This window comes from Drosophila ananassae, chromosome 3R (assembly GCF_017639315.1).
Source record: "Drosophila ananassae strain 14024-0371.13 chromosome 3R, ASM1763931v2, whole genome shotgun sequence".
In the NCBI taxonomy this organism is placed as follows: domain Eukaryota; kingdom Metazoa; phylum Arthropoda; class Insecta; order Diptera; family Drosophilidae; genus Drosophila; species Drosophila ananassae.
In genome coordinates, this window is record NC_057930.1 from 9,854,864 (window position 1) to 9,879,141 (window position 24,278).

General features: G+C 43.3%; 5 protein-coding genes across 6 annotated transcripts; 3 read left to right on the plus strand and 2 right to left on the minus strand.

The window, feature by feature from the left end:
- The first annotated feature begins 439 nt into the window (after window positions 1-439).
- On the plus strand, window positions 440-12,617 carry LOC6506045 (protein peste). The gene is made up of 9 exons (XM_044716211.1): window positions 440-825; window positions 2,047-2,724; window positions 3,011-3,308; window positions 3,367-3,646; window positions 3,706-4,045; window positions 7,381-7,515; window positions 10,251-10,559; window positions 10,629-11,410; window positions 11,476-12,617. Exons 2-9 carry the CDS (start codon window positions 2,086-2,088, stop codon window positions 11,933-11,935), a joined length of 3,243 nt encoding a protein of 1,080 aa, XP_044572146.1. The 5' UTR covers window positions 440-825; window positions 2,047-2,085; the 3' UTR covers window positions 11,936-12,617.
- Window positions 12,591-14,883, minus strand: LOC6504272 (protein FAM151B). 2 transcript variants are annotated; one of them, XM_001965056.4, is made up of 4 exons: window positions 14,741-14,883; window positions 13,892-14,101; window positions 13,595-13,836; window positions 12,591-13,534 (listed from the first exon to the last, which is right to left on the minus strand). In XM_001965056.4, the coding sequence occupies exons 1-4, from the start codon at window positions 14,823-14,825 to the stop codon at window positions 12,971-12,973; spliced, it is 1,101 nt and encodes a 366-aa protein (XP_001965092.2). In that variant the 5' UTR covers window positions 14,826-14,883; the 3' UTR covers window positions 12,591-12,970. The 2 variants fall into 2 exon arrangements, with proteins under 2 accessions (XP_001965092.2, XP_014760423.1); XM_014904937.3 differs by lacking the exon at window positions 14,741-14,883 and adding an exon at window positions 14,235-14,586.
- A 495-nt stretch (window positions 14,884-15,378) lies between these two features.
- On the plus strand, window positions 15,379-18,893 carry LOC6506052 (E3 ubiquitin-protein ligase msl-2). The gene is made up of 3 exons (XM_014905049.3): window positions 15,379-15,437; window positions 15,559-17,594; window positions 17,652-18,893. Exons 2-3 carry the CDS (start codon window positions 15,854-15,856, stop codon window positions 18,080-18,082), a joined length of 2,172 nt encoding a protein of 723 aa, XP_014760535.1. The 5' UTR covers window positions 15,379-15,437; window positions 15,559-15,853; the 3' UTR covers window positions 18,083-18,893.
- Window positions 18,894-19,446: 553 nt separating this feature from the next.
- On the plus strand, window positions 19,447-21,242 carry LOC6506056. Its single transcript, XM_001965058.4, has 3 exons — window positions 19,447-19,770; window positions 19,836-20,104; window positions 20,167-21,242. The coding sequence occupies exons 1-3, from the start codon at window positions 19,695-19,697 to the stop codon at window positions 21,169-21,171; spliced, it is 1,350 nt and encodes a 449-aa protein (XP_001965094.1). The 5' UTR covers window positions 19,447-19,694; the 3' UTR covers window positions 21,172-21,242.
- On the minus strand, window positions 21,243-24,262 carry LOC6504265 (exocyst complex component 2). Its single transcript, XM_001965059.4, has 4 exons — window positions 24,054-24,262; window positions 23,382-23,996; window positions 21,503-23,327; window positions 21,243-21,445 (listed from the first exon to the last, which is right to left on the minus strand). Exons 1-4 carry the CDS (start codon window positions 24,160-24,162, stop codon window positions 21,307-21,309), a joined length of 2,688 nt encoding a protein of 895 aa, XP_001965095.1. The 5' UTR covers window positions 24,163-24,262; the 3' UTR covers window positions 21,243-21,306.
- Between the last annotated feature and the right edge of the window lie 16 nt (window positions 24,263-24,278).

The window sequence follows — 24,278 nt, forward strand, 5'->3', positions numbered from 1 at the left end:
ACAGCTTGATAAGTCAAACATATAAGTCAGAGGAACCGAAATCGAAGTTGGGGAAAATCGTAAGACGTCCCCCTTAACGAAAGTTAAATATATATTAAACTGGAAAGTGTCGTATCAAATCCACTCATGATGTCGTAAAATGATAACCCCATAATACGGAGCTATTGAACTGTATGTAGAGTTCATTTAAACCATATGAGATTTATAAACTATAAAGTGAAGATCTTAACTCCACTGACAAAAACAATTGAAGAGGTTTAAAAATTATTTTTTTAAATTAAGTTTATATTTTTTGGTAAAATTATGAAGAGAGATTTCGAAAAAGTTTTTTTTTCAGTGCATCATTTAAGGTATTTTTTTTTTGGCTCAGTTTTATTTTATTCTGACAATTATGTTTATTTTTCACGCCTCTACATATAGGAGTCTTCTTATATGGAAAAGTATATTTTCCAACCGACCGGCTCAGTCGTTATCAAGTCGGCATTCGAAGCAGTTCAATTGCACCTATAGGACCAATCCAAGAGATACACTTACACTCACTAGGTGTACTGGGGTAATCTGGTCCGTCCGTTTAGCTAGTCAGGAACGTACTTGGATCGAACTGTAGTTGTAACATCGCAAGAAGTAATACCCTTCTGAGTACTTGCCGATCGCGGTGCATTATCAAAGTTGCCAGATAACCTCCACCCTGAAGCTCGGACTTGGACTCGGATCAGATCAGACCACATAAGGAAGTTGAAGCGATCGGACGGCACAAATCTTAAATCTTTGCCATCGGAGAGCAAAACGCCGGCCAAAGACCCCATCTTTTTTAGTAGTTTTCTGGTAAGAACTTAAAAAGTCACAAATTTTAATATAAAAGATGTTTTCAGAATAATAGTCTATTGTATTGATAAGCTGTGGGATTATAGATTTATTAATTTTTAACTTAAAAAACTTCTGTGATCTAAAAAGAATAACGAAGTTCACATGTGTACGATTTTCATGGAAATGACTCGGAAGTCAGATAAAGATGACAATTTTTTTTCTTTCTCGAGATAGACTTCGTTTTATTGGCCAATTTAAGAATTATGACTATCATTAAGAGAGTGTGGACTTCAATATATACTAAGTGCTTTATAACGACTACTTTTTATTATTTTGAAGCGTGGACCTGTCTTAATATTTCTTCTGAAAATATTTTCTGCAGTCGAAGTGTAAAAATTAAACCATATCGAGAAAACTGAATATTGCGGAAGAAATTATACAAAATTATATAAAGCTTGACCCGTTTAGTAATAATTATTATAATTTCTATTCATAGTTTTCAATTCAATTTTAATTAATACTGTCTGCAAAGGAGGTGAACCTGTTTTAGAATCTACACCATTCAGTAAAGTATGCTTGCAACTATTTTTATTCCAATTTGAAAGCATAGAACGCACTAGATTTAAATTTATAGTCTTGTTCTCAAGCGCCGAGTAGTGTAATTACAAAATTGTTCTTTGAGTTGAGTTAATAATAAGGAGTATCTGAACTTATTCTTGAAGGGAGAGTTATACAAGAATTGTTACCTTTATGTGCATATTTGATGATCTCTTTTTGCAAGTAACAATACTTGTTATTAAAAGGCGTTAAATATTAAAATAAATCCCAGTCTCGTGTTATGTTTATTTACATATTATGGCAATGCAATTTCAAAAATAACATTGTTGTAAGCAAATATTCTTTGTTTAGAAAGTGACTTCATCTGAGGATTATTTTTATTTTAGCAAGCAAACTCAAAGAGTCCAAATGTTATGCTGCAGATTAATCACCTCCTGACCTACACTTTTAAAAAAAACTCTTTGAAGTTTAAAAGTAATATTTGAAGGAGTATCCACCAATCGGCTTAGTCAGATTTATTTAAAAACCCCTATGGTTCTTCGGGAGGTTTCCCTACCCAGTCTGCTCAATCCGATGTGTGATTGTATAAGCACCGACATGCATATCGTGTTGGGGAAAACAAGTTAGGCCAAGCGGGTTAGAATATATCTTAAGTTAGAATATATCTTAACGTCCGATCAGTTACCATTTCAGACCTGAACTGACCGATATCACGCTGCCATGATCGGGAAGGAACGCATCTTGCGAACAAGTGCGGCAGGACTTCTGCTCGCCACCGGCAGCCTGTTATCGCTCATCTATATGGAGCGCATCGAGAGGTGGGTCCTCGAGTGGTTCATGGTCCTTCGGCCGGGCACCTTCATCTATGACCTGTGGCAGTCGCCGACTATACAGACCGAGGTGGACCTCTACATCTTTAACTGGACCAATGCCGAGGATGTAACTAATACCACAATAAAGCCCAGGTTCGAGGAACTGGGACCCTATCATTTTACGGAAAAGATGCAGAAACTTAACGTAGAGTGGCACGATGATAATTCCACGGTATCGTATTTGAGGAAAAGTCGATTCGATTTCGTTCCGGAAAAGAGTGCCGGCTTGCCGTCGGATCCTGTGGTGGCCCCCAATCTGATCATCGTGGGTCTCTACCAGAAAATGCTTCGCATTAATCCCTTTATGCGCTCTCTTATGATAATGGCCCTAAATGTTTATGGGAAGGAAACCACAATGGTTAAAACTGCCAGCGAATGGATGTTTGACGGTTTCGAGACACCACTCATCAAGATGGGAAAAGTATTACCGCCAGGACTGGTTCCAGAAATGGATTTTGCCTACGAGAAGGTTGGATATGCATATCCGGTAAGTGAGCATATAGGTCTTAGCTAATAGATTAAATTTAAATATTAAAAAAGTATATTATCCACTAAAATTTATAGTTGGAATTTTGTAAATCCACTTTTATGAGTCACAATATTTTGATAAGAATACAATTATGGTCACTGACTCATATTTTTTCATTATTTTGCTAGTGATAAGGCCATACAAACTTTGTGGTACAAAGTTTAAAGCATTAAGTGACAAATGTTTTAAAAATTAAGCTGCCATTATCAGAATTTTTAATCATTTAATCTTTGATTATTTTCAGCGCAATGGAAGCATGGAGATCTATGGCCACCACAATGTCTATACGGGGCGTGATAACTTCGAGAAGCTGGGTCAAATAGCGCGATGGCGCTACAACAACGTCACTGAAGACAGTCCACGGTGCAAGCTAAAGGGCAGCACTGGGGAATTTCATCCGGTTCCTCTGCTGAAAGGCAAGCCCATCTCATACTTCCTGCCGGACTTGTGCCGCGAATTTCAGATCGATTATTTCGGGACCACCACATTCAGGGGCATCGATGCCTTTGTCTATAAGGGCAGTGCCCGAAACATGGCTAATGGTGAGGGCATTAATAACCAAAAATCGAGCAATAAACATTACAAATTTCAATCTTTCAGGCACTGACAATCCTGACAACAGCTGCTACTGCCAGGATAACTGCCAGGAAGTTAGGTCCGGACTCCTGAATATATCTTCCTGCTGGTATGGAGCACCGGTCTTTGCCTCGTATCCGCATTTCTACCTCGCCGATCCCTACTACGTAGAGCAAGTGGAGGGAATGAAGCCTGACAAGGATCGTCATGAAATGGTCGTTATCCTGGAGCCAAAAACAGGAATGCTGCTTGAGATCAAGGCCAGAATCATGGCCAATTTACTAGTCGAACCGAAAACCCAATCGTGAGTAATGTCTGAAACAAAATATAGTTCTATTAATTATGATTATTTAAATATTTCAGACTCTATCGCAAAGCGAGGAAAACCTTCTTTCCGCTAATCTGGGCGGACTACCATGTACAGATCACAGATGACCTCCTGCTCTACATGAAGCTCGTTCCAGTCGCTGAATGGGCGGGAAAAGTGTGTGGAGTTTTGGGCGTGGTTCTGGGCGTTGTCATGTTGTTTTACTATCCACACCAATGGATCTGGAAGAAGCGTTTTATGCAGAGGATAGAGATCAACACCCTGGAGGTAACGCGAATGTCAGAGTCCACAAAGGCCTCTGGGGCCGTGGAGGAATCGTCCTTGCTAATGGGCCTGACATATACGGGGGCGAAGGAGGAGGTTCGGATTCCTTGTTGAGGGATTTCTGAAAATTCTTGAGATTATTAGTTATGAGTCAGTTTTAAGATTAAGGTCGCAGGGTTTTTTCCTGCCTAGTCCACAGATTAAGAAAATAAATGGTAAACGGAACGAATACTTGTGTACTTAGTTTTATGTTAGAGCTTAATTATAATTTGGGTGGTAAAAAAATTATTTTTAAAATGAAAATATTATATTTTTGTGAAACGATCGTCTGGTGTCTGGTGCTTTTTATTGTCAAGTTGAATCATGATGATTCGCATGATTTTAAAAATTTTCTTGAAACACCGACTTTAGAGTCGGTGTTGGAAAACGCAGGAATTTATGTTGCATTGAAATGCAGGCCGACCGATTCAAGAAAAAATGCATGACGCCAAACGGACAACCGGTTTAGAGCCAAAAGAGTCGGAGAATGGCAGAGAATTGAAGAGAGCATGTGAGAGCGGGCCTATTTCCATTATGCTCTGGCCGCTCATTTGCGCCGCTATATGATTATACCCTGAAAACATTGGAGTTCATTTGTTAGAAGAACAAATACCATAAATTCCAATACATCCTTTCAAGGGAGAGTACTTAGAATACGCCAAAAAACCAAAAATGATTTTTAAAATTTTAGACATAATTTTTGAGACACAAGTCCTTTGAGTACCTTTGGCTTCATTCCTCTGGCAACACCTGGTAACACTGAATTTCTCTTTGGTAAGGGTATCCACGGAGCGACCTATCTCAACGGTCTACGGCATTTAATCAAAAATAAATAATTGCTGTTGGCTGTGACTCTCGAGAAATACTTAATTTTAGTCGAAGAGAAGGCCCAGCGATGTACACACGTTCGTTCGTGTTCGGGGCGCGTTAGTTCAAGATCAATAGCCGACTTAACGGTGCGTCGGGCCGTCGGTTGGAAGTGCGAGTGGAAACGGGACGGCAAACATCAAGAAATAGACGGACGCGCTGCTGAAACAACAAAACAACAATAATAAAAACAAAAGACAACACAGCCAATGAAACGTATTTTAGACGTTGGCGTCGTCGCTGTTTCTCGATTTGCTCAATATTCTACTCGATTTGCTGCAATTAGAAAATTAGAAATTGCTATCAATTGAAAAATACGATTCGGAAAAGCCCTTTTTTTCGTGAAACACGCGTTGCTGACATGGAATTAACAACGCAAAGAAGGTGGAAAAAGTGTTAGACAAGCAGAGACAAGACTAATAAACAAGAAAAATGTAAGAAATGTAATTCCAGAACGCGGGAAGAGAGAAACCAGAGCGGGAAGAGAGCCAGAGCGTCCCTCGAAGAGAGTTAAACGTGTCGCGATTCTTTTATTTGAATTATTACTCTGCTTCTTCTGAAGATAATATTTTAAACAAACCCCCAGAGTCCAGAGTTGCTCACATAATTGTTCTTTTTGTGGAGTTTCGATGACGCATCACCGTGATGTTTCAAAAGTGCTGGTGCTGCCCCCACGATAGGAGAAATATGTATACACAAATTTTTGGCACATTGCACTGTGTTTTGGGTTCTATTTTTAGGCCAGAAGCAGAGACAGCAAGCCATCCGCATACACATTGTCAACAGGTTGCGGAAGTGACGGCTAGAAGCGCTAGAAGGTTCAAGGATATGCGAATTTTTGAGTAATACGCCTTAAAGGCCTCATACCAGGCCAGAATCGCAATTCAAAGAAATGAACTCATGTTTAATAATCTTTTTTTTGGAGTAGAGCGCTTAATAATCAGAGCACAGCGCACGAGCGGAGTGGGAGTGGGAAGGGGAAGGGGAAGGGCGTGGTGCCGCCGACACTGTTGTAGATAAATCGCCAAGTGCGGGGGCCTCTGGACAAAACGGGTTTTATTTTATTATTATTTTCTTAACCTCGCTACGTGTGCATTAATAACAAATAACAAACTGAGAGTGTTGTTGCATTCAAAATCGTTAAATTATCACCCAATAATACATTTTAATGGCCGTAACTAAGGCCTTAGACCAGAGAGACAGTCTGTCAGCGAGCGGTTGCTAACCAGTGGCCCAGACCAGAAATGTAAACACCACTTTGCCACTTTGCCACTTGCGCATTACGCATTTATGGTTGTGACAGGGTATGGCGAAGAGGTGAACGTGTTTCTGATCCAGTCCCCATTCCAGTTCCCCCCCCCCCAAGCAGTCGCATAATCGTATTACAAGCCAAGGAATGTTTTCGAGTGAATCACAACAGTCTTCCCACGTAGTCCGCTTTTAAAGTGAAACATCAATAATATACTACAAGTCTCGGAAAGCCTCGTTTCAATGCCGCCAGTACGAAGTACAGTGCTTTCCCTTTCTTTCTTGTTTTTTTTTGGCAAAAAAGGTGTTAGCTCTAGCTCTATTTGGTCAATATTTAGTCGGAATTAGCCAGCTAGCAGGAAAATAGTTACTCTTCAACCAGTTATTTTTAGTGGAAGTTGGCTTTTTATTAATCATTGCCTAAAAAAACAAAGAAAACGTCACTATAAACCTATTTTTTTGGCCAAAATATTACCATAAGAGGGTCATTTGGGGCTTAGTGGCTAGTAGTAGTGGTGTGACTTAACAAAAGTGACTAAGCGTGGCTAATCAAAGTTCTATTTTATAAATAAATTGACTTTTTACAACTCGAGTATAGACAGCTAATAATAATTCATGCTCGAGTGGTTGCTGGTGTAGTTACTGGAACGGGGAGAGCAATTAATACTTATTTTTAACGGCCCTTGTGGCCTGGCCAGTTTAAAGTGTCGAAGCAACCCCCAAAAAAAGTAGTACTTACATCTACAATTACAGGAAGAATTACAGAAACTTCCTCTAATGCTACCACCCTGACTAAAAGCCACATGTCCTAACCGCAATTACCCAAAAAAAAAAAAAGTTATGTGCGTGTGTCCAAGGACTTTCAACTTAATGTCGTAACTCTAGATACCTTTTGTGTCCAGCAGTTGTAGGTATTCCCTACGTAGTATATGCGGTTTGGCGGTGTAACTTTATTGCAATTAGACAACAGAAATTGGATAAATATGATGTGGAATATGGCTCATATTCTCTCTGCTCCTCAGCTCTGACTCTCTCCGGATTCTAGGCCTCTATCGCTCCAGGAATCTAATGGCAGGCGACTACCTATTGATAAGGCTGTGGAAGAATTCCCCCACCCGCGATAAGCCCACCAGCTCACTCTCTCTTCACACATTCTTTCTTCTCTCTCTTCCATGTAGAACGAACGCCAAAAACGCAAAAAGTATACGGAGCTCAGTGCGAAGCAAGAGATCGGGCGAAGAAGACGCCCCTTTAATATAAAAACACAGATACTGTCCATCACAACCAGTTAACCATCCAGAAAGATGACATCACGAGTGCGTCACTGTGCCAGGCTGGTCATTGTGCTCTTGGGGATCTGCTGCATCACCAGCGGAGTCTACCTCTTCCGCAACTGGATCGAGATGTTTACACGCATGCGCGGCAAGGTAAGGCCCTTATCATTATGTCTAATCTTTACAATCTTATCTTATCGGCTGGCAGAGTAGTTCCCATTCGATTCCCAGACCTTCCATGCCAGTTGAGTTTCGCAACCCGGCGGCAAATTGGCAAACTGCACAAAGGTCAACTGGATGGCTTGGCTTGGCTAATTTGCATTCAATTTGGTTTCAACTTGATTGGAAGCAATTGACCTGCTAAAGAAGAAGTGCAGGTGCTTCGAACAAAGTATCTTCCAAGTTAAAAATTAGATAAGAGAGGGTCCTATAAAGCTCTCGATAACTCTAAGTATAGACTTTTTATTACTTATAGCACTTACACTTGCATATAAGCTTTTAATTAGCATGTTAATGCTATCTAGTGCTATTTAGTATGTTTTTTGTAGAGTGCTTAGTCATGGGACTGAAGTTTTTATTATAAGGCATAAAATTGTTTCCATTAACTGGCGGGTTAACGAACTAAAGTTAGTATATAGCTTCTTGAAACACATACTAGAGTCACCAAAATTTCCTTTCATTAACAATTATCAATCATACACTATCTTATTGATGATTTTTTGTATCATAAATGCTATTGGGTGATTCACAGAAAAAAAGGTAGATTGTAGATTAAAACTCCATATTTTTTGGCCAAGAATAGCATGTGATTTGGTGGGACAACACCTGTGTTCCCGTGAATCAATGCTACAGGGGAATATAATCCAAAAACTCTGTTTCATTTCCATTAACTTTGCTTTTCGGAAATACCAGCCTTGCCAGTTCTACCATGCTCTGCTATCTTATCTGGCATAAACCCCGAAAAAAAATAACCCATTTCGCGATAGCCCTGTGTTCGATTAGACAACACACACACACTTCCTTTTTTCAAATTCACTGTGAAACAATCATAAATGGCCTTAACCATACAGACCTCACATGTAACCAACACACCTGGCGAGGTTTTATGCCCCAGACTGAACACCTGCTACTCTCTGATACCAACGCCCTGACACTAAAATAAAAATAATAAAAAGACACACTATTTCCGTGTAATGGTCTCCTGCAATCACAAACCAAAATGGCTGAGAACCCTTTGCGAAATTGGCCTTATCAGTTCCAGTCATTTCCTGCGGTGCCAAGTTCCAATTATAGAGATTACTGGGTTCTGGACGATTTTGTCCAACAAAATGGCGATCCCCCTACTGGCCTGCCAGCCAGACGATCGTTAATTCCCGCACTTCGGCTTACAATGATTGATGACTTGTGATTGATGACTGATAAGGCCATGTAATCGCAACCTGCACCTGGACTCTTTGTAATCGATAGAGGCAGGCCTACAAAGTTGCTATAAAATATCATGTTCCAAGGGAATGCATTATTTAAGTTCTTGGAACTAAAGGGTTGGAACTTCAAGGTTAAATCTCATACTAACAAATAGAGGTTTAAGAGGCTTGTAGTTATATAGGCTTGTAACTATATAATTCTTTTCATATTCAAAACAAATTAATATTTATAATCCTTTATTAGAATTGCTTTATTTATTATTCACTTTTGCTGCTAAAAAGGACTACTCATGTTAAGAAATGTTTATTTAGTGATGGATAAAATAAAAGAAACGAATAGTACTATTTCAGTAAAAGCCTTTTTGCCAAGTTTTAGTTTTAGCAAAATTATTCATGGAAATTCCTTAGAAGACCTCGTGTTTAGGTTGTAAAAAATAATAGAAAAGCGGTCATATTTTGTAAAAATCTGTGGTTATTTTTCGTTTAAATTGAAATAAAAGGTATTGTTTTGAATAATTTTATTAGCAAGAGTGCTAATACAGTAATTTGTGTAAAAATTTATAATTTATTTTTGATAAATTTTGAGAGGATGAAATAGAATTTTTTTCATATCTGTACTGTTAGTAAGGATTATGGATTAATCCTTATTTAATTATTCAAAAAATTCTGTAACTGGAAACACATTAAGATGAGTTACTATTTGCACGTGTCTGGCGTTAGAAAACAACTACTTTTGTAAATTTTGTAAAAAATTGTTACTTAAAATGTATATGGTGGGTGATAATTCCCTCAATTGTACTCAGGCTATACTTATGATCAATAATTAATTTTATGAAACATGTATATGTACATATAATATTAATAATATTAAATAATATGTTAGTTGTGCCGTTTTGTTTCAAATGGTGAATCTTTGTATTAAACAATTTATTATATTATTTTCCCATAAACTGATTTACCATTTAATTTACCCCCAATTTAATCATAATTTGAGTAATTACTTGACTTTTTTTAGGAAACTTATAGTTCCTTTGTTTTTTTTTTTGCACTTTTATAAATATTTATTTTTTTTTTTTGGAAATTTAATTTGAGTCATTTTAGGGGATAAACAATTCCTCATAAAGTCTGCCTAGTTTTTAAGATATACAAGTATAATACAAAGAAATATAATACTTTTTCCCTAGATCTTTTCCGACCAATTTGATCAATTTTGTAGTACTCATATTCAATGGAAGTATGACTACGAGTATGAGTATGAGTATGGTTACGAGTACACTTGTTGAAGGAAAAAATTCTATTCTATATATTCGATAGAGCGAGTTCAGCCACCAGTTATCCCCAATTATAGCTAAACAATTATGTAAATCGTCTGCCAATGAGCACTGCCCGGCGGACATCAATTGATTCAAGTTTATCCGCAATCAAAATTAATTAAATTCTTTTTACATTTTTCGCTTTTTGCAGGAAATGGCTTTGAGTCCAACGTCGCGATCATTCGAGGGCTGGAAAGTATCCCCCCTGCCTCTAAATTTCGATGTCTATCTCTTTAATTGGACGAATCCGGAGGACTTTTATGTGGGATCGGGCAAGAAGCCGCGATTTGAACAACTGGGACCCTACCGGTTCCGGGAGAGTCCCGACAAAGTCGACATCGATTGGCACAACCATAACTACTCCGTGTCCTTTCACAAGAAGTCGTGGTTCTATTTCGATGCAGAGGCCAGCAATGGAAGTCTCTCGGACATGGTGAACACAGTGAATTCTGTGGCCCATGTAAGTTACAAAGATGAAATATATTTTTGTCTAAAATAGCGGAGTAATTAATATTTTTTCCGCTTACAGTCTGCGGCGTTGCGTTCAGCTGGCACCTGGGGAGCTCACATTGTCAACATCTTTTCAAACATGTATGATCAGAAGGTTAGCGTCACTAAAACAGCCGAAGAACTGCTCTTCAAGGGCTACGAGCACCCATTTGTTACTATCGGAAAGATTTTCCGGCCAGAAGATGTGCCGTATCACCGCATTGGCTTTCAATATCCGAGGAACGGCAGTGCCGCCTTCGATGGCGACATTAACATGTTTACAGGAGCCGATGATATCGCAAAAATGGGGCAGATACATACGTGGAACAATCTCACGCACACTAACGCGTTCGAGGGCAGTTGCGGCAACGTGCACGGCTCCATGGGCGAGTTTTTTCCACCCAACCTCGGCACCAACGACACCGTCTACATGTACATGCCCAAAATGTGCCGGGCCATACCGCTGGACTACACCGAGACAGTCACAGTCCACGGAGTAACGGCCTACAAGTACAGTGGCACCGAACACGCCGTGGACAATGGCACCCTCTACCCAGAGACCAGTTGCTACTGCGTCAATGGCAAGTGCTCGCCCATCGGCGTGATCAACATTGGACCATGCGCCTTCAACTCCTCCGTCTATATGTCCTTCCCGCACTTTTACAAGGGCGATCCCAGCTACCTCGACGCCATTGAGGGGCTGCTGCCGGAGAGGGAGAAGCACGAGTTCTTCATGACTCTGGAGCCGAACGCTGGCGTGCCCATGGATGTGGGCGGCGGCTTCCAGGCTAACTACTTTATGGAGCCCGTAGAAGGAAATAAGTAAGTTTTCAACAGTTTTCCTTTAGTGTTTTCTATTTAATAATAAATTTATAACATTTTTATAGTATCTTTGGAAATGTGCCAACGGTGATGATGCCAATGATGTGGTGCGAGGAACGGGTTCGTGTCTCGGAGGAGATTGCCGCCGACATTTCACTGGTGCCGCTTATTGTGCTGCTGGGCCAGATAGTCACTGGCATTCTGCTCGCTGGCGGTCTTATATGCACCTGCTGGTATCCCACGCGCCAAGTGACGCACTTCTGCCAGAGTGATCCCAAGGCCAAGGCGAGTGTCCTGCGACCACTGACCACATTCGGCGTCAGTTCGTCCGCAGCATCCGCTCCCCCGCTATCGCAGTTGTTCCGAACCAACCAAAGTGAAACTGGCAACGAACGAGTGGGAGTGAGACTACTCGACTACAGGCGCGACTCCGGAGTAAGGGAGGAGATGGGAGCCGTTGAAGGATCGCCGCGGGAACGATTGATCGGCATGGAGTCGTCGGATGTGATAGCCATTACCAGATAATACATGAACTGGCAACGCGCATTTCTGGCAGTGCCGCCCACTTTCGTCTGCCTGAGACTCATTTACGTCGCCGTAGCCTAGGACTGCATATGCATATTGTGATGAAGCCATTTTGCCTTAGCCAATTGCTCACCAACGAACCACATTCATATCCGCACATTACCGCTTTTCGGAGGTCTCCCCGCTGAGAGAGATTAATAAGATTATTTATTTTAGTGCCAAAAAAAAAAGGAAGATCACGAGCAAAAGTCATTAATTATTTTGTAGGCTAATCTACGATTAAAGTGTAAATAGATAGAGTCGTTAAGTGCTCCATTATCGTAACCCATTACTCGTTTCCCCCAACATTGTTGGAATGAAACTGCGCACGCCCAAAGTATTCATATATATTCATATGGTAATGCCTAATATTTGTCGTATAAGTCGTTGAGCGATTTGTGGCTTCTAAGAAAGATTATCCTTGCTCATACCTAATTAGCCCCAGAGGGCCACTCTTTTAAGTCTTGTACAAATATCACTTACGTGGCAAAGATTTCGCATATCCTATGTAAATATATCAATCATTGTAAGACCTAAGATAGTAAAGCACAGCTGTGAAACCCGGATATACTTCCACAAAAAAATTCCTTAAGATATAATTTGAATTAAATATAACGAATAAATAAAAAATGCTTATTCGAAAGATGTCAGAGTTTTTATAAAATTGCAGTTGAATATTTTTATTACAAAACGCCTAGCATCTAATTCCTAATTCCTAAACATATCTTTACAAAAACTCTAGATTAATGTTACATTTTAATGAAGCTTTGTTACGAAAATGATTAAAAGTTAAAAAATGAAGTTAAAATAGAAAAAATAGCTAAGCTATTTGAATAACAGTTTTTTTTTGGAAATAATGAAAAGAATTCAATAATAAACTTCACATTTCATATTTATTTAAAATTAAAATAAAAACAACACGTTGTGTAATTTAAAAAAAAAAAACCCCTAAAACTGGCAACAAGTTGTAGAAAATTTTATCAAAAATCTGTCACTTTAGAATCTCTGAAGCCAGCTGGAGATAGCCCAGAAGCACAGGCTGACAAATCCGAAACCAAACAACGATTTGTAAGTGCTTGCTCCGTTTCGGGTGTTTCCCAAGTCCAGTTCAGCAGCCAGTTCCTCCGGCACATCCAGATACACCCGCGACACCCCAAAGCCCAGGATCAGCTTCCGCAGTTTGGCCACATCCACATAGTCGCCGGCCGACGACCAGACGGTTAGGGTGCTCTCATTTGTTCCATTCACCGATGCCACCAGCTTGTGTAGTTGATCCTCGCTATTAGCGGCGATTCCGGCCCTTACCGGGAAGGTGATGCCTTGGCCGGTAAACAGCACATTGTTCTGGGTCAGTGTTTCGAGCATGGCATTGCAGTGCTCCTCCGTGTACTCTCCCTCCCGAAAGTCGGCGCCCCAGTTGGTGGTCCAGCCGATGGACAGTACCGCCTGCTTGTATCGATTGCAGCCGGCGAAGAACCGATCCGGGTCAACCGGAACAGTTTTATTCTGGTCTACGGGTCCACTCAGGATATCAGCGTTTATCCAAATTGGATAGGTCATCTGCAACAAGTAACTAATGGAATCTATCCTTTGAAACAATATAAAATAACTATTCTTTACATTTGGAATGTTGGCATCAAGAATATCCAGGGAGCCCTCGAAGACTTCGATGGACTTAAAGTCCAGTTTGATGCCCTTCTCTTGGCCCTGGTGATTCCGGTTAAAGTCCATGATTTGATTGAGGAACTCGGCCAGTGTGAGATCGGAGATGTTGGCCGGGGGATGGGCCATCACCGGCAGGTCTTCGCCCTCCCCATTCAGTTTTCCCAGAGATATGTCCGCCTCGATGAAATCAATGTCGGCTTTTGAATGAAAGGGAATGTTAAACTTGTAGCTGAGTGTAATGGGAAAGCTCACCTGAAAGGGCCTCGTCCAGCAGCTGTTGGTTGTTCACGGCATGGGCCCAGGTAATGGCCGTCAGGTTGCTGCCCCAGGCTCGGACCATGTTCTGATCTTCGAGCAGAATGTCCACGATCTGGAGATCCGGAGCTGGTGTTCCCTGCTCCGCCAGTTGGTACTGATAGTTGGTGGCGTTCAAGGCAGCGCCATTGATTTTGACCACGAGCACTGCGAATGGTAGAGATATACATATAGCCACATGTGTATGTACAGAGTATGCCATTAATATTCCATAATTGAACAATGGGACGCATAGAGGGCACTGTATGATAGATAGATAAGCCACTCACTTCCTTCTTACCTTTTTTTTTCCAATACAATACAATACAATACACTTTTCAAGCAATCTCGCTCGGGAAAAACAATCACAATTTGTTTACTTTACAGTGCAAGTGTTCGGTCGGAGAGCGGCTAATGAATTTTATGAATATTTTATTATTATTAATGGCATGTAAATGGGATGCGCTGCGTTGGGAACTCGGTGCACTTTCACCGAATGCTGCAATTGGACTGCACATAACAATAAAAGTTTCCAGCAATCTGTCAGAGTGCACAGGAAAAAACGGATTTAATGTGGATTTCAATTTGGAATAAATAAATTTAAAATCTAAACAATAAATTTACAATTTAAGTTGATTGATTATTAGATTTTGAAAAAGCAGTACTTTATTTTTTAGTTTAAATTTTGGAAATTTTTCCACGTGCCTTCAAGACGCAGACGCAGGGAATCGAAAATGAGAAAAATAAACAACGGGAAAAATGTGGCGCGCATGAAAGTAAATTCAAATTTTCACCTAATCACTTTACCTAGTAGTACTGTTATCAATTGAATCTGCATAACATGCATCTTTCTTAGAGATGGATTAGAGTTTTTAAACCAATTTAATTTCATCTTTGGACCGGGTCTCTTATCACAAATGACTATTGCAACTTTCTGCCAAGAACTAATTCCTCGATAAGGGGTTTAAGTTCTTGAGTTTTAGTTAGGGACTTAGCTTATCTGGGGTCTTAGATTAGGTGACGAAAAGCTGATTACAAATCAATCAAGAAAATTATTCCACCTACTCCACAGTTTACTAAATCTTATCTTCAATTATGCCAAAATTCTCCTCGAAAGGTGTAGTATTCAAGTTCATTCAAAATTTGTTATTAATTTCACTAATTTGCATAATTTTTTGATAACAAACTGCTTAAAAGGTATCTGCATTTTTTCTAATACTATGTTTGTAACAATGTTCTCCTGTCAAAGAAAAATATTAAATTTTTTTTTATTTCTATTTAAAAATATTAAAATTATTAAAAAATTAATGTTATCGAATGTATGTTTCGATAATCTACTTTGTTGAAACGGAAAACACATTTTCGTGTTGCCAATCTAAAGGAATATTTGTAAATAATATCGATATACGATTTTTTGGTCGATAGACACATATTACGATATAAATATATTTTTGTTGGGTAAAACTCACATCACTAATTCACTGCTCTGCGTGTTGTTGCTTGGGTAAATTTTTTTTTCCTTTTTTTTTAAGTTTATAAAATTGAAGTGATTCTATTAACCATGACTTGAAAATACATAAACATAAACCCCTACTTTTTTTTTTTTTTTTGCACGTGAAAAATAGTTATAAGCGATAAGCTGCATCAATCCAGTGAAGCTGCATCGAAACCAGCGTTTGTGAGAAAATTCGATTTTGTTGCGAAACGAGAAATAAAGTGAAATTATGCATGTGTAGCTAAAGTCGGAAGGAAAGGCATTGCTGGTCAATTGTGGCTGTAGCCAGGTCGCCAGGAGCAGGCATTGGCGCAGCTGCTGAGCAGCCACTGTTGCTGGAATCGCCAGATCCAGGCGGGCCCGCGGAGTCTCACGTAAACAAACACCGGCGTGTGTACAGTCCCACCCATTAGTGTATTGCCACGATGTCGGCTATGTCGGTCTACCTGAAGGTGACTCGCCTGTCCCTTCGCTCTGCCTCGAATCTCTCAAAGCGGCGCGTCGACGAACTCAACTCCGGGATCGGCGAACTGCGTCGCCTGTTGTCCTGCGTGGTATGCTGCCAACTGCTCATGGATCCGTACTCCCCCAAGGGCAAGCGGTGTCAGCACAATGTCTGCCGGCTGTGCCTGCGTGGCCGAAAGCGACTGTTTCCCACGTGTCCTCAGTGCGAGGAGTGCTCCGACTTCAAAACCTACGAGGAAAACAGGGCGATGGGCATCCAACTACTCTGCTACAAGACTCTCTGCGTCCACCTGCTGCAGTCATCTCTGTTTGCTCAACTAGCCGGCTTGCTCCCGGAGGCCCGTCAGGGTGATCCCTTCCTGCAGCATATTCCGCGTCTCAAGCTACCGCCAAGCAGCACCCAGGACTTTATCCGGGAGGGGGCCAACTACGACGACATGCGGGACACTTTCCTCCCACAGCCAGATCTGCCGTTCCTTAAGGGCATGCCCTCGTCCCTGCCGGCAGAAACGCCACCGACTACGGCGGCCACCACCCCGGAACTGCCCTACGAACAGCATCTGCCCGAGGAGCACCAGCTGTCCCTCAGTGACATCGAGCTGGAGGCCGCTGCCACCGGGGAGCATAGTCAGTTCTCCCCGCTCCAAATAATGCCCACGGCCCAGATAATACTGACCAGCGCGGCCGAGCACGCCTGGACGGAGCAGGTCGATCTCTCGCAAGCCGTTTCGATGGCCAGCTTCCCCAGCAGCAGCAGCAGCAACTTCGCCGTGTCCTATGTTATGCCCACGGGGGCATCCACTCCTTTCGAGGCCCAGGATCTGCAAATTGGCCAGGTGGTGCAAATAGAGCAGATGCAGACGGAGGAAGTGCCCGATTTGGAGCAGGGGGCGGTCGAATTTTCAGAGTCAGTGGAGATAACCAGGTACAAGAGGACCTTCTCCCAGATGGCGGAAGGCGATAGGCTGGAGGAGAAGCCCGATACAATGGTGGAGATAAAAACGGATGTAATTGTGGAGACTACGGAGAACCACGTGGTGGCCAGCGTGGAGGAGATCCAAGAAACGGTCCGCGAGTCAAAGAAAATAAAACAGGACGTCGAAGTCGTCAAAGATGAACTCAAGGAGGAGTCCCATGTCGATGTGCCCGTCACAAGGAAGCGAGTCCGCAGCCCAGTTCAGTCGCCTCCGGCCCAAGTGACCAAGCCAGTGGTGGTGCCAGACCCTGACCCGCCGGCCACCCTCCCTGAGGCACGCAGTGATCGTCGCAAGCGTCGCGGAGACGGGCGCAAGGAGGAGAAGAGCTTGTGCCGCTGCGGCATATCGAATTCTAAGAAGCCGCTCATGACGTGTCGCAACAACCGCTGTCCGTGCTACAAGGCCGGCAACTCCTGCGCCAACTGCCACTGCGTCGCCTGCAAGAATCCCCACAAGGTCGATTTCATCGATAGCGATGATGGGGAGGAGGAAGACGACGCCCTGGTAACTGGACAGGAGCCGAAGCAGGCGCAGCCGCAGGAACCGGAAAGAGGTGATGTGAAGGAAGGTCCTGAACCAGAAGCACCGGCAAAGCCGTCGGAAGAAGCTGGAGAATCAGCTGCGGGTGGGTCTAACGAAAGCTTGACATTTGTGCCTCTTAGCAATCTTCAGCAGTCGCAACATCCTCTGGTGCTGGTCCAAAACAAGAAGGGAGAGTTTCAGGGTGAGTCTCTACCTATTCTCCTTTAGAACTTGACTAAAAATACCTATTTCTTTGCAGGATTCAACATTCTCAGGAACAACGTTCCTTTGCACCCTGCCACGCTCGGCTGGCCATGTATCCAGCTGCAGAACAACGATGGCAACAGTTCTATTCCTCAGTTTGCATACTTGTATCCAGCGCCACCGTCATCCCCAGAGCCATCACCGCCATCGCCACCACCGCCACCGGCACCGGCACCTGCTCCTCCAGCTCCACCCGTAGCACCGCCACCGGCGACGAAAAGAGATGTTGTGGAACCGCCGGCCAAGAAATTCCGGACCACCGCCCGAACGAGACGGGGCAGAGCCAACTTCGGAGCCCTTGAAACGGTCGACGAGCTTGTCAGTGGCGGCTCCATAAAGAATCCTGCCGCTGGCGACAGACAGTCGGCCACTGACAACGCGCACTCGCTGTTCGAGGAAATAATGTCTGGCTCCGACGATTTGTAAGCTAGGCGACTCATCCATACAAGTTCTTTTTCATTTCTTCCAGTTTTTCAGTTTTTTTTTTGTATTTTTTTTTATTATTTTATTTATTTTGTGATGTTGTACCCCTTGAGGGGTAGCTTTGGAGCTTGTATCTTATGAATTTGTATCTCAAAGAGGGATAACTCCCCTAATATTCTATCCAATATTTGGATGCATCTTCATATTATGCCAAAGTATTATCACACTGGATATTATCCTTATTTTTTCTGTATTTTTCTTTGGCCGTAAAGTTTGTAGTTTCTTTGTTTCGAACACTTCTCAAGCAACAATTATTTAATGTCTTTTAGGAGCATTCTTCAACCAGATGATTTCCTTGACTTTTATTGAACTCCACGCAAACGATTTGCGAAAAACTATATTTTTTTTCTTCTATTTAATAAGAAGTTAGTCATAGAGAGTAGGGACGTGGTGAAGCAATTTCTGCAGCTGCCGATTAATCAAAATTAATGGCCAAGCAATAGTCATATCTTAAATGTTCTTTTTCGTTTAACTAACAACGAAATGTTAAATGAAATGCTTTGCTAAATATGCGGTTGCTGTGAGCCTAAAAACCTTTTTTTTTCATAGGTTAAGAACCCTTTTTTTTCGTAGGCTAAGAAACATTTTTTTTGAATAGATTAAGGAACTTTTTTTGAGCATGAATTTTTTTGAGCACGTGAAACTTTTTTTAATAATAAAAATATAAAAAAATATATAAAAGAAGGAAACCCCAAGCCATATGATAAACAATGTATATTAAAAAAAAATATAAACATACATTAAAAAAACTAAATACACGCTTTTTTTAATTGGGGAATATAAGAGTTTATTAGGGGGGGGACCCTAGTTGTAGCGCGGAAAAATTTCACATTTTCATGAATTAATTAAAAGAAAACTACTAACATTATTGAATAATACAATTTATTTTCTAAAAAAAAACAATTTAAATTAAAAATTTCTTTGAACAAATTTCAAAAACATTTGAAAATGGAGGAGTGGTGCGTGATCTTGTGGAGGAATGCATGAAAAACATGGTTTAAACATGTTTTTCATGGTTTTTAATGGTTTAAAAGATAAGATAATCCAGGTTTAATCGAAGGAATAAAAAAAATGGACTTTTGATAAAATGGCAATGGTAAAAAAAAGAGTTTTTGAAAGTTATGTCTAGGGTTTCCCCTTAAAAAATTAAATAAAAAATACTGAAACCCCTGAAGAAGATTTCAACTCAATGATTGAGTTTTCTCCATCAGGGAACTGTTCCCTGTTATTGTGATTAAAACGAGACAACCTTTCGAGAACTGGCACTCATTCAAGACAAACTGCTCGGACTCAATCGGCGGCCGAGTTTAATCGGAGGCTCCGGGAGAAGAGTCGCCCTTAGATAAGCCCGGCTCCCCGCTGGATTGTCGGATCGCCGCCTGCTGGCTGACTAGCTGGCTGGCTCATCATTATCTCTTGATTAGCGCGACAGTCGTCAGTGCGTGTTTGTTCCGCCAAGTCGCCAAGTGGTGTCCGGAGGCTGGCGCATTTCCCTGCTTTCCAAAAAAAAAAAAAAAACAAAAACTGATAAGCTCCGGTTGTAGCTAATCCCAGAATGATGAAGCCACTGATAATAATCGCGTGGCTGATGGCCACCAGTTGTTACTTAGTTAGCTCCCAGGAGTCAGAAGGTTAGTCAAGGGATGTAGATCGTAATCCAAATAACAAAATACCCACATTCTTGACCTTTGAGCAGCCGCCGAGCAGGAAGTGGAGAAATCAAACGATGAGCACAACATAGAGGTTAGTCAGAACCGTCTGGCTGCCGAGGTGGAGGCCCTGCTGGATCACTTCAAGCAGGAGGATCCTCGGGGCCTGCCAGGGGCTGCCATTGCCGATCCGATTGAGGTGCCCGATGCCAAGAAGAATCTCGGTATGGCCACCCTGGATATGAAGCATGTGAAGGCATATGGTTCCTCCCAGTTCCGCATAGACAAGCTGAGCGCAGATTTCAAGGAAATGAAGGTGAGTTCAAAGATTATACTTTAGAGATCCAGATCCATGAAGTAATCCATTTTCCTGATCAGATCAACGGTGGCCTGCAACTCGATCAAATGACTGTCAAGGGCGACTACCAGCTTAGCTCGTTCTTCTCCAAGGCCAACGGACCCTTCACCGTCATCCTCAAGAATGTGTATGGGGAGGCGACTGCCCTGCTGGCAGTGGATCGCGAAGGACACCTGGCCACGGATCGGATCAAGATCGACATTACGTTTTCGGATATGACTATGGACTTTCAGAACCTCGGCTTCTTGGGATCGGTGTTCCAGGGCGTGGTAAACTCCGCTCCGAACTTGGTGTTCGACGCCATGAAGCCGTTCATGCTGCAGGAGGCCGACAAGCAACTGCGCAGTGAGATGGACAAGTTCATCCAGCAATCAATGGGTGACAGGAAGCTGCCCAACTCAATCACTCCGCTGGACAGCGCCATCGCCACGGCTCGCAAGATGGTGCGGGAGAAGGGTTACGATCCGTACAAGCTGCAGGACATGAACCGCACCATGGGTGTGTTCAGTGTCCAGCTGTCCAACACATGGATTAGCGGCCTCTCCAGCTTCTATCGCGTGGGCAACATCACGGTTGGCATGGCCAACAAAACCGTCTCCCTGAACCTACACCTGGGCACCCAGCAGCTGACTGGCGCCGGCCAGTGGGAGGTAGGTCTGGGTATGATGACGCGCGTCGGTCATGTCCATTTCACAGTCCAGCATATTCGAGCCCTTGTCGGTGTCAGCCAGTCGCTGGACACTACCAAGAGGCCACAAATCACTGACCTACAATTCGACATGGGCAATATCCAGGTGAGATGCGACGGAGCTGGCACCCTCGACTACATAATGGAGTTCGTGGTGAACGTGTTGCCCAATCTGCTACGCTACCAAATCATGGATGCTATCGAGAACCCCGTGAAGCAGCGCATTCAGGAACAGTTCAATAACATTGACGTGGAGCAGGCCATTAAGACCATGGCCCAGAACTATAAGGCCGACGGCAAAAACTTTGACTTTGACTTCAAAACGCTGGGCATTTAAGGCTCGTTGTTAGATTTAAGAGGAACCATTTCGGTTTTATGTCGAATAAAGGTTTATCCCTTTTTCAGTAATTGTTGGGAATCACAAGCTATTTATTAATGGGTTAGTTAGACTACAGGCGTTTTTGGAATGTGCTCAAGGGTCCTTCACTCCGAAGCAGAGCAGCTGCAGTCGCATGTTGCCCTTCACTCGCTCCAGAATCTCGTCGGCCTTGCGCTTCTGCTCGGCATTTAGTGGCGGATTTATGGCCTCCAGGGCCTCCATGAAGTAGTTCCTAAAAGAGACAATCAATTAATTGATCGAATGTTGAGGACATTGTAGTATAACCCACTTGGCTGTTTCGTTCACGTAGCCCTCGAGCGCATCCCTTAACAGCCGGATGTCCACGTGCGCCTGAATGGCGCCCGTAAAGCTGAACCGCTGAACGCAGCTCATTAGGCGGGCCAGTTCCTCGGATATCGTCTGCACAATGGACTCGAGGATGGGACGCAGCAGTGCCGGGGAGATGCTGTATATCTCAGAGTATACTCCGACCAGATTATCGCAGCATTCGTGGGCGTATGGTCGTAGTTGACCGATTTCCATTTCGTGATCCCATTGGAAACGGCCCAGATACATCGATGGCTCAATTGTGCCCACTAAGGGATCGCCCTTGTGCTCCACGTATTCCTCCAAGAGATTTGTAAATAACTGATTCACCGTGTACCTGGCAGTTTCGATTGCCAATGTGGGCAGGGGATAGCCGTACAGCACGAAGATGTCTCCTATTTTCGGGAAGAAACTCTTGTTGCAGTAGGCAAAGTTGGCCAAACAGCAGAGCATGCGCTGCTCCCAGGTGACTGTGGCTCCAGCTCCCCCGGCCACCGAATCCGGCTGCTGGGCATTCGGAAATCCCAGTAGCTGGGATACATTGTGGGTGGGCGTTTCCTCGTCGTGCGAGTGGAAGGCCAATTCCTCAATCACGCCACTGAAAGCGGAGAGAAATTCCTGTAGACGCTGGGACACTTCGCGTTGTCCATCTGACTGAGGTTCTAGGAGATTTCCCTCCCGCGACTCTGTCTGCATGCACACCGATTGCACTTCGTCCAAAGTCTCAATGAGCAGGGCTTCGAGTGCCCCTGGCAGAAGAGTGGCGCCCGGGTACTCCTCTACGCCCATTTCCCACGTCTCCTGGCTACCCAATTTCTTGCAGCGATCTGTGGCCCGCTTGAAGATTATTGAAAAGCAGAACAGACGCACTTCGTCGATTAGTTTTTGGATTATATCAAGCGCCTCGGAGGGCAGATCCAATGTTATGAGTGTGGCATAAGCGATCCGCGTGTAGCGCAGGCACTGGGGAATCCACGGCAGAAATTGATGAGTGGCCGATGCGGAACCAATGGGCCAGTTTAGACCGCTGGACTGACGGAGAGCCCGCTGGTCGGCAGCTATTAGAATCGCCACCCGCAAGTAAACACAGTATTTCTCAATCGCATTCAGAATTATCCGTTTGAAATCTCCGGGTTTAGGATCATGAGGTCCGCGCAACTCGCCAGTGAAATAAAGCTGTCCCAGGCGCCACAGATCCGGCAGTTGGGATGCGGCAATGTCGCACAGTTCCTCACAGAAGTTGACTCGGCTGGGGGCCTGGCTGGAATCTCGATCCCTGCTTTTGGATTTCTCCTGCGGACCCGCATCCTTATTGGCATGCTGCTCAAAAGTTTGCCGGAATGTGGCCTCCAAGTATTTGGCCCTCGCCTCGATGGCATCCCAGGCTGGATCAATATTTCTTAGTTTATCGCCAATGGGTGTGCCGCTCTGCTGCAACTCCAGACTGGTCAGCGCCTTGATTAGCTTCTTTTGCTGTTCCACGCTCTGCGGCATCTTCACTACCTTCTCGTGCAGTTGCTTCCGTATGGAGAGAATTCTCTGGTCTACTTCTTCGAGTACTTTACGGAAAATGGGGATTTCCGTTTTGCCAAAGAGGTTCTTAGCACGAGAGTAGTCGTTGACCACAATATCGTATTCGCCTGCCTTTGCCCGTCGATCTACTGAGTTTGGCAGGCAGAAGAGAAACTTGTGCCGGGACAGTGCAAACAAAACGGAGCGTGTGGAGTCAGCTTTTTCCTTGCGGACCAGCACATCGGTGAATATCTTCTGTGACTCGGTGATGGAATCTAGAAACAAAAAATATTCATTAAATCAAAGTGTGTCAGTTTACTCGAACATACTTTCTATGGACGCCTCCAGAATATTCAAGGGTTCATTCCCATGCAACTTGACATCCTCTTGTAGCTTATCCCGAATATTCATCAACGTGTCCAGTTGGTCGATCACAGATCCAGCATTGGACTTGAGAAAGGACAGCTGTCCCTCCTTCTGGCTCTCCACTTTTCGTTTCAGGTATGACAAGCCCGCCTTGAGGTCTTCAAACGAGGTGGCCAGGTGATTCTCCAGTAAGAACCATGCTGGCGAAAAGTTCTCCTGCGACAGATCACCACAAGCGTCAGGGAAGAGATCGCGCAGATCTTCGGGTATCTTTTGTTCGTTGCCTTCAATGGACAGGCCAAGAGGGTCCTCCTGAGTTAACCCCGACTGTGCCAGAGTGCGTCGACCCCAGGCGAAGTTCTGCGAAGGCGACTCCTCGATCCATACCGCTGACTCCTTGAGGGGACCGATGGTTTCGTGATAAGCACGGAACTGCACTGTGGAAGTCCCCACTCCGCCACTTAATGTGGTCACTATGATGTCGCCTTTTCCTTTGGCTGGACCTGTGCGGGCGATTATTTTGTTGGGAGATTTCCACTCAGCAGACAGTAAGCAGTCGGACCCGCAAATCTTCAGGCCTTAAATGTGAAGGAAAATGAGTAAACATCCAAACAAATCATAGGGACTCCGCCTACCAATTAAATCTTGAACTCGGGTGCCTAGGAACTCGCCGCGAATGATGACGCGGGTACCGGGAGGTCCCTCTTTTGGGGACAGTCCCGTTACCACCGGCTGAGGGGCCATTTATTGACAATTATTGGCTAAAAAGAACTTAAGAAATGGAAAATAATAAAGTTTTATCGTTACAGTGCTGCTAAGTGTCAGATTTTTATGCACAAAATTATTGTTGATTGGTTAGC

Excerpts from the sequence above, each read along its gene's own strand:
- LOC6504265 (XM_001965059.4), bottom strand. The coding sequence starts at position 24,162 with ATGGCCCCTCAGCCGGTGGTAACGGGACTGTCCCCAAAAGAGGGACCT. Across the intron at positions 23,997-24,053 it reads CCGAGTTCAAGATTTAATTG|GCCTGAAGATTTGCGGGTCC; the intron begins GTAGGCGGAGTC and ends TTCACATTTAAG. Across the intron at positions 21,446-21,502 it reads TACGTGAACGAAACAGCCAA|GAACTACTTCATGGAGGCCC; the intron begins GTGGGTTATACT and ends TGTCTCTTTTAG.
- LOC6504272 (XM_001965056.4), bottom strand. The coding sequence starts at position 14,825 with ATGAAATTAAATTGGTTTAAAAACTCTAATCCATCTCTAAGAAAGATG. Across the intron at positions 14,102-14,740 it reads ATTGATAACAGTACTACTAG|TGCTCGTGGTCAAAATCAAT; the intron begins GTAAAGTGATTA and ends TACCATTCGCAG. Across the intron at positions 13,535-13,594 it reads TTGATGCCAACATTCCAAAT|ATGACCTATCCAATTTGGAT; the intron begins GTAAAGAATAGT and ends TACTTGTTGCAG.
- LOC6506045 (XM_044716211.1), top strand. The coding sequence starts at position 2,086 with ATGATCGGGAAGGAACGCATCTTGCGAACAAGTGCGGCAGGACTTCTG. Across the intron at positions 3,309-3,366 it reads TGCCCGAAACATGGCTAATG|GCACTGACAATCCTGACAAC; the intron begins GTGAGGGCATTA and ends TCAATCTTTCAG. Across the intron at positions 3,647-3,705 it reads GTCGAACCGAAAACCCAATC|ACTCTATCGCAAAGCGAGGA; the intron begins GTGAGTAATGTC and ends TAAATATTTCAG.
- LOC6506056 (XM_001965058.4), top strand. The coding sequence starts at position 19,695 with ATGATGAAGCCACTGATAATAATCGCGTGGCTGATGGCCACCAGTTGT. Across the intron at positions 19,771-19,835 it reads TAGCTCCCAGGAGTCAGAAG|CCGCCGAGCAGGAAGTGGAG; the intron begins GTTAGTCAAGGG and ends ACCTTTGAGCAG. Across the intron at positions 20,105-20,166 it reads CAGATTTCAAGGAAATGAAG|ATCAACGGTGGCCTGCAACT; the intron begins GTGAGTTCAAAG and ends TTTCCTGATCAG.
- LOC6506052 (XM_014905049.3), top strand. The coding sequence starts at position 15,854 with ATGTCGGCTATGTCGGTCTACCTGAAGGTGACTCGCCTGTCCCTTCGC. Across the intron at positions 17,595-17,651 it reads CAAGAAGGGAGAGTTTCAGG|GATTCAACATTCTCAGGAAC; the intron begins GTGAGTCTCTAC and ends ATTTCTTTGCAG.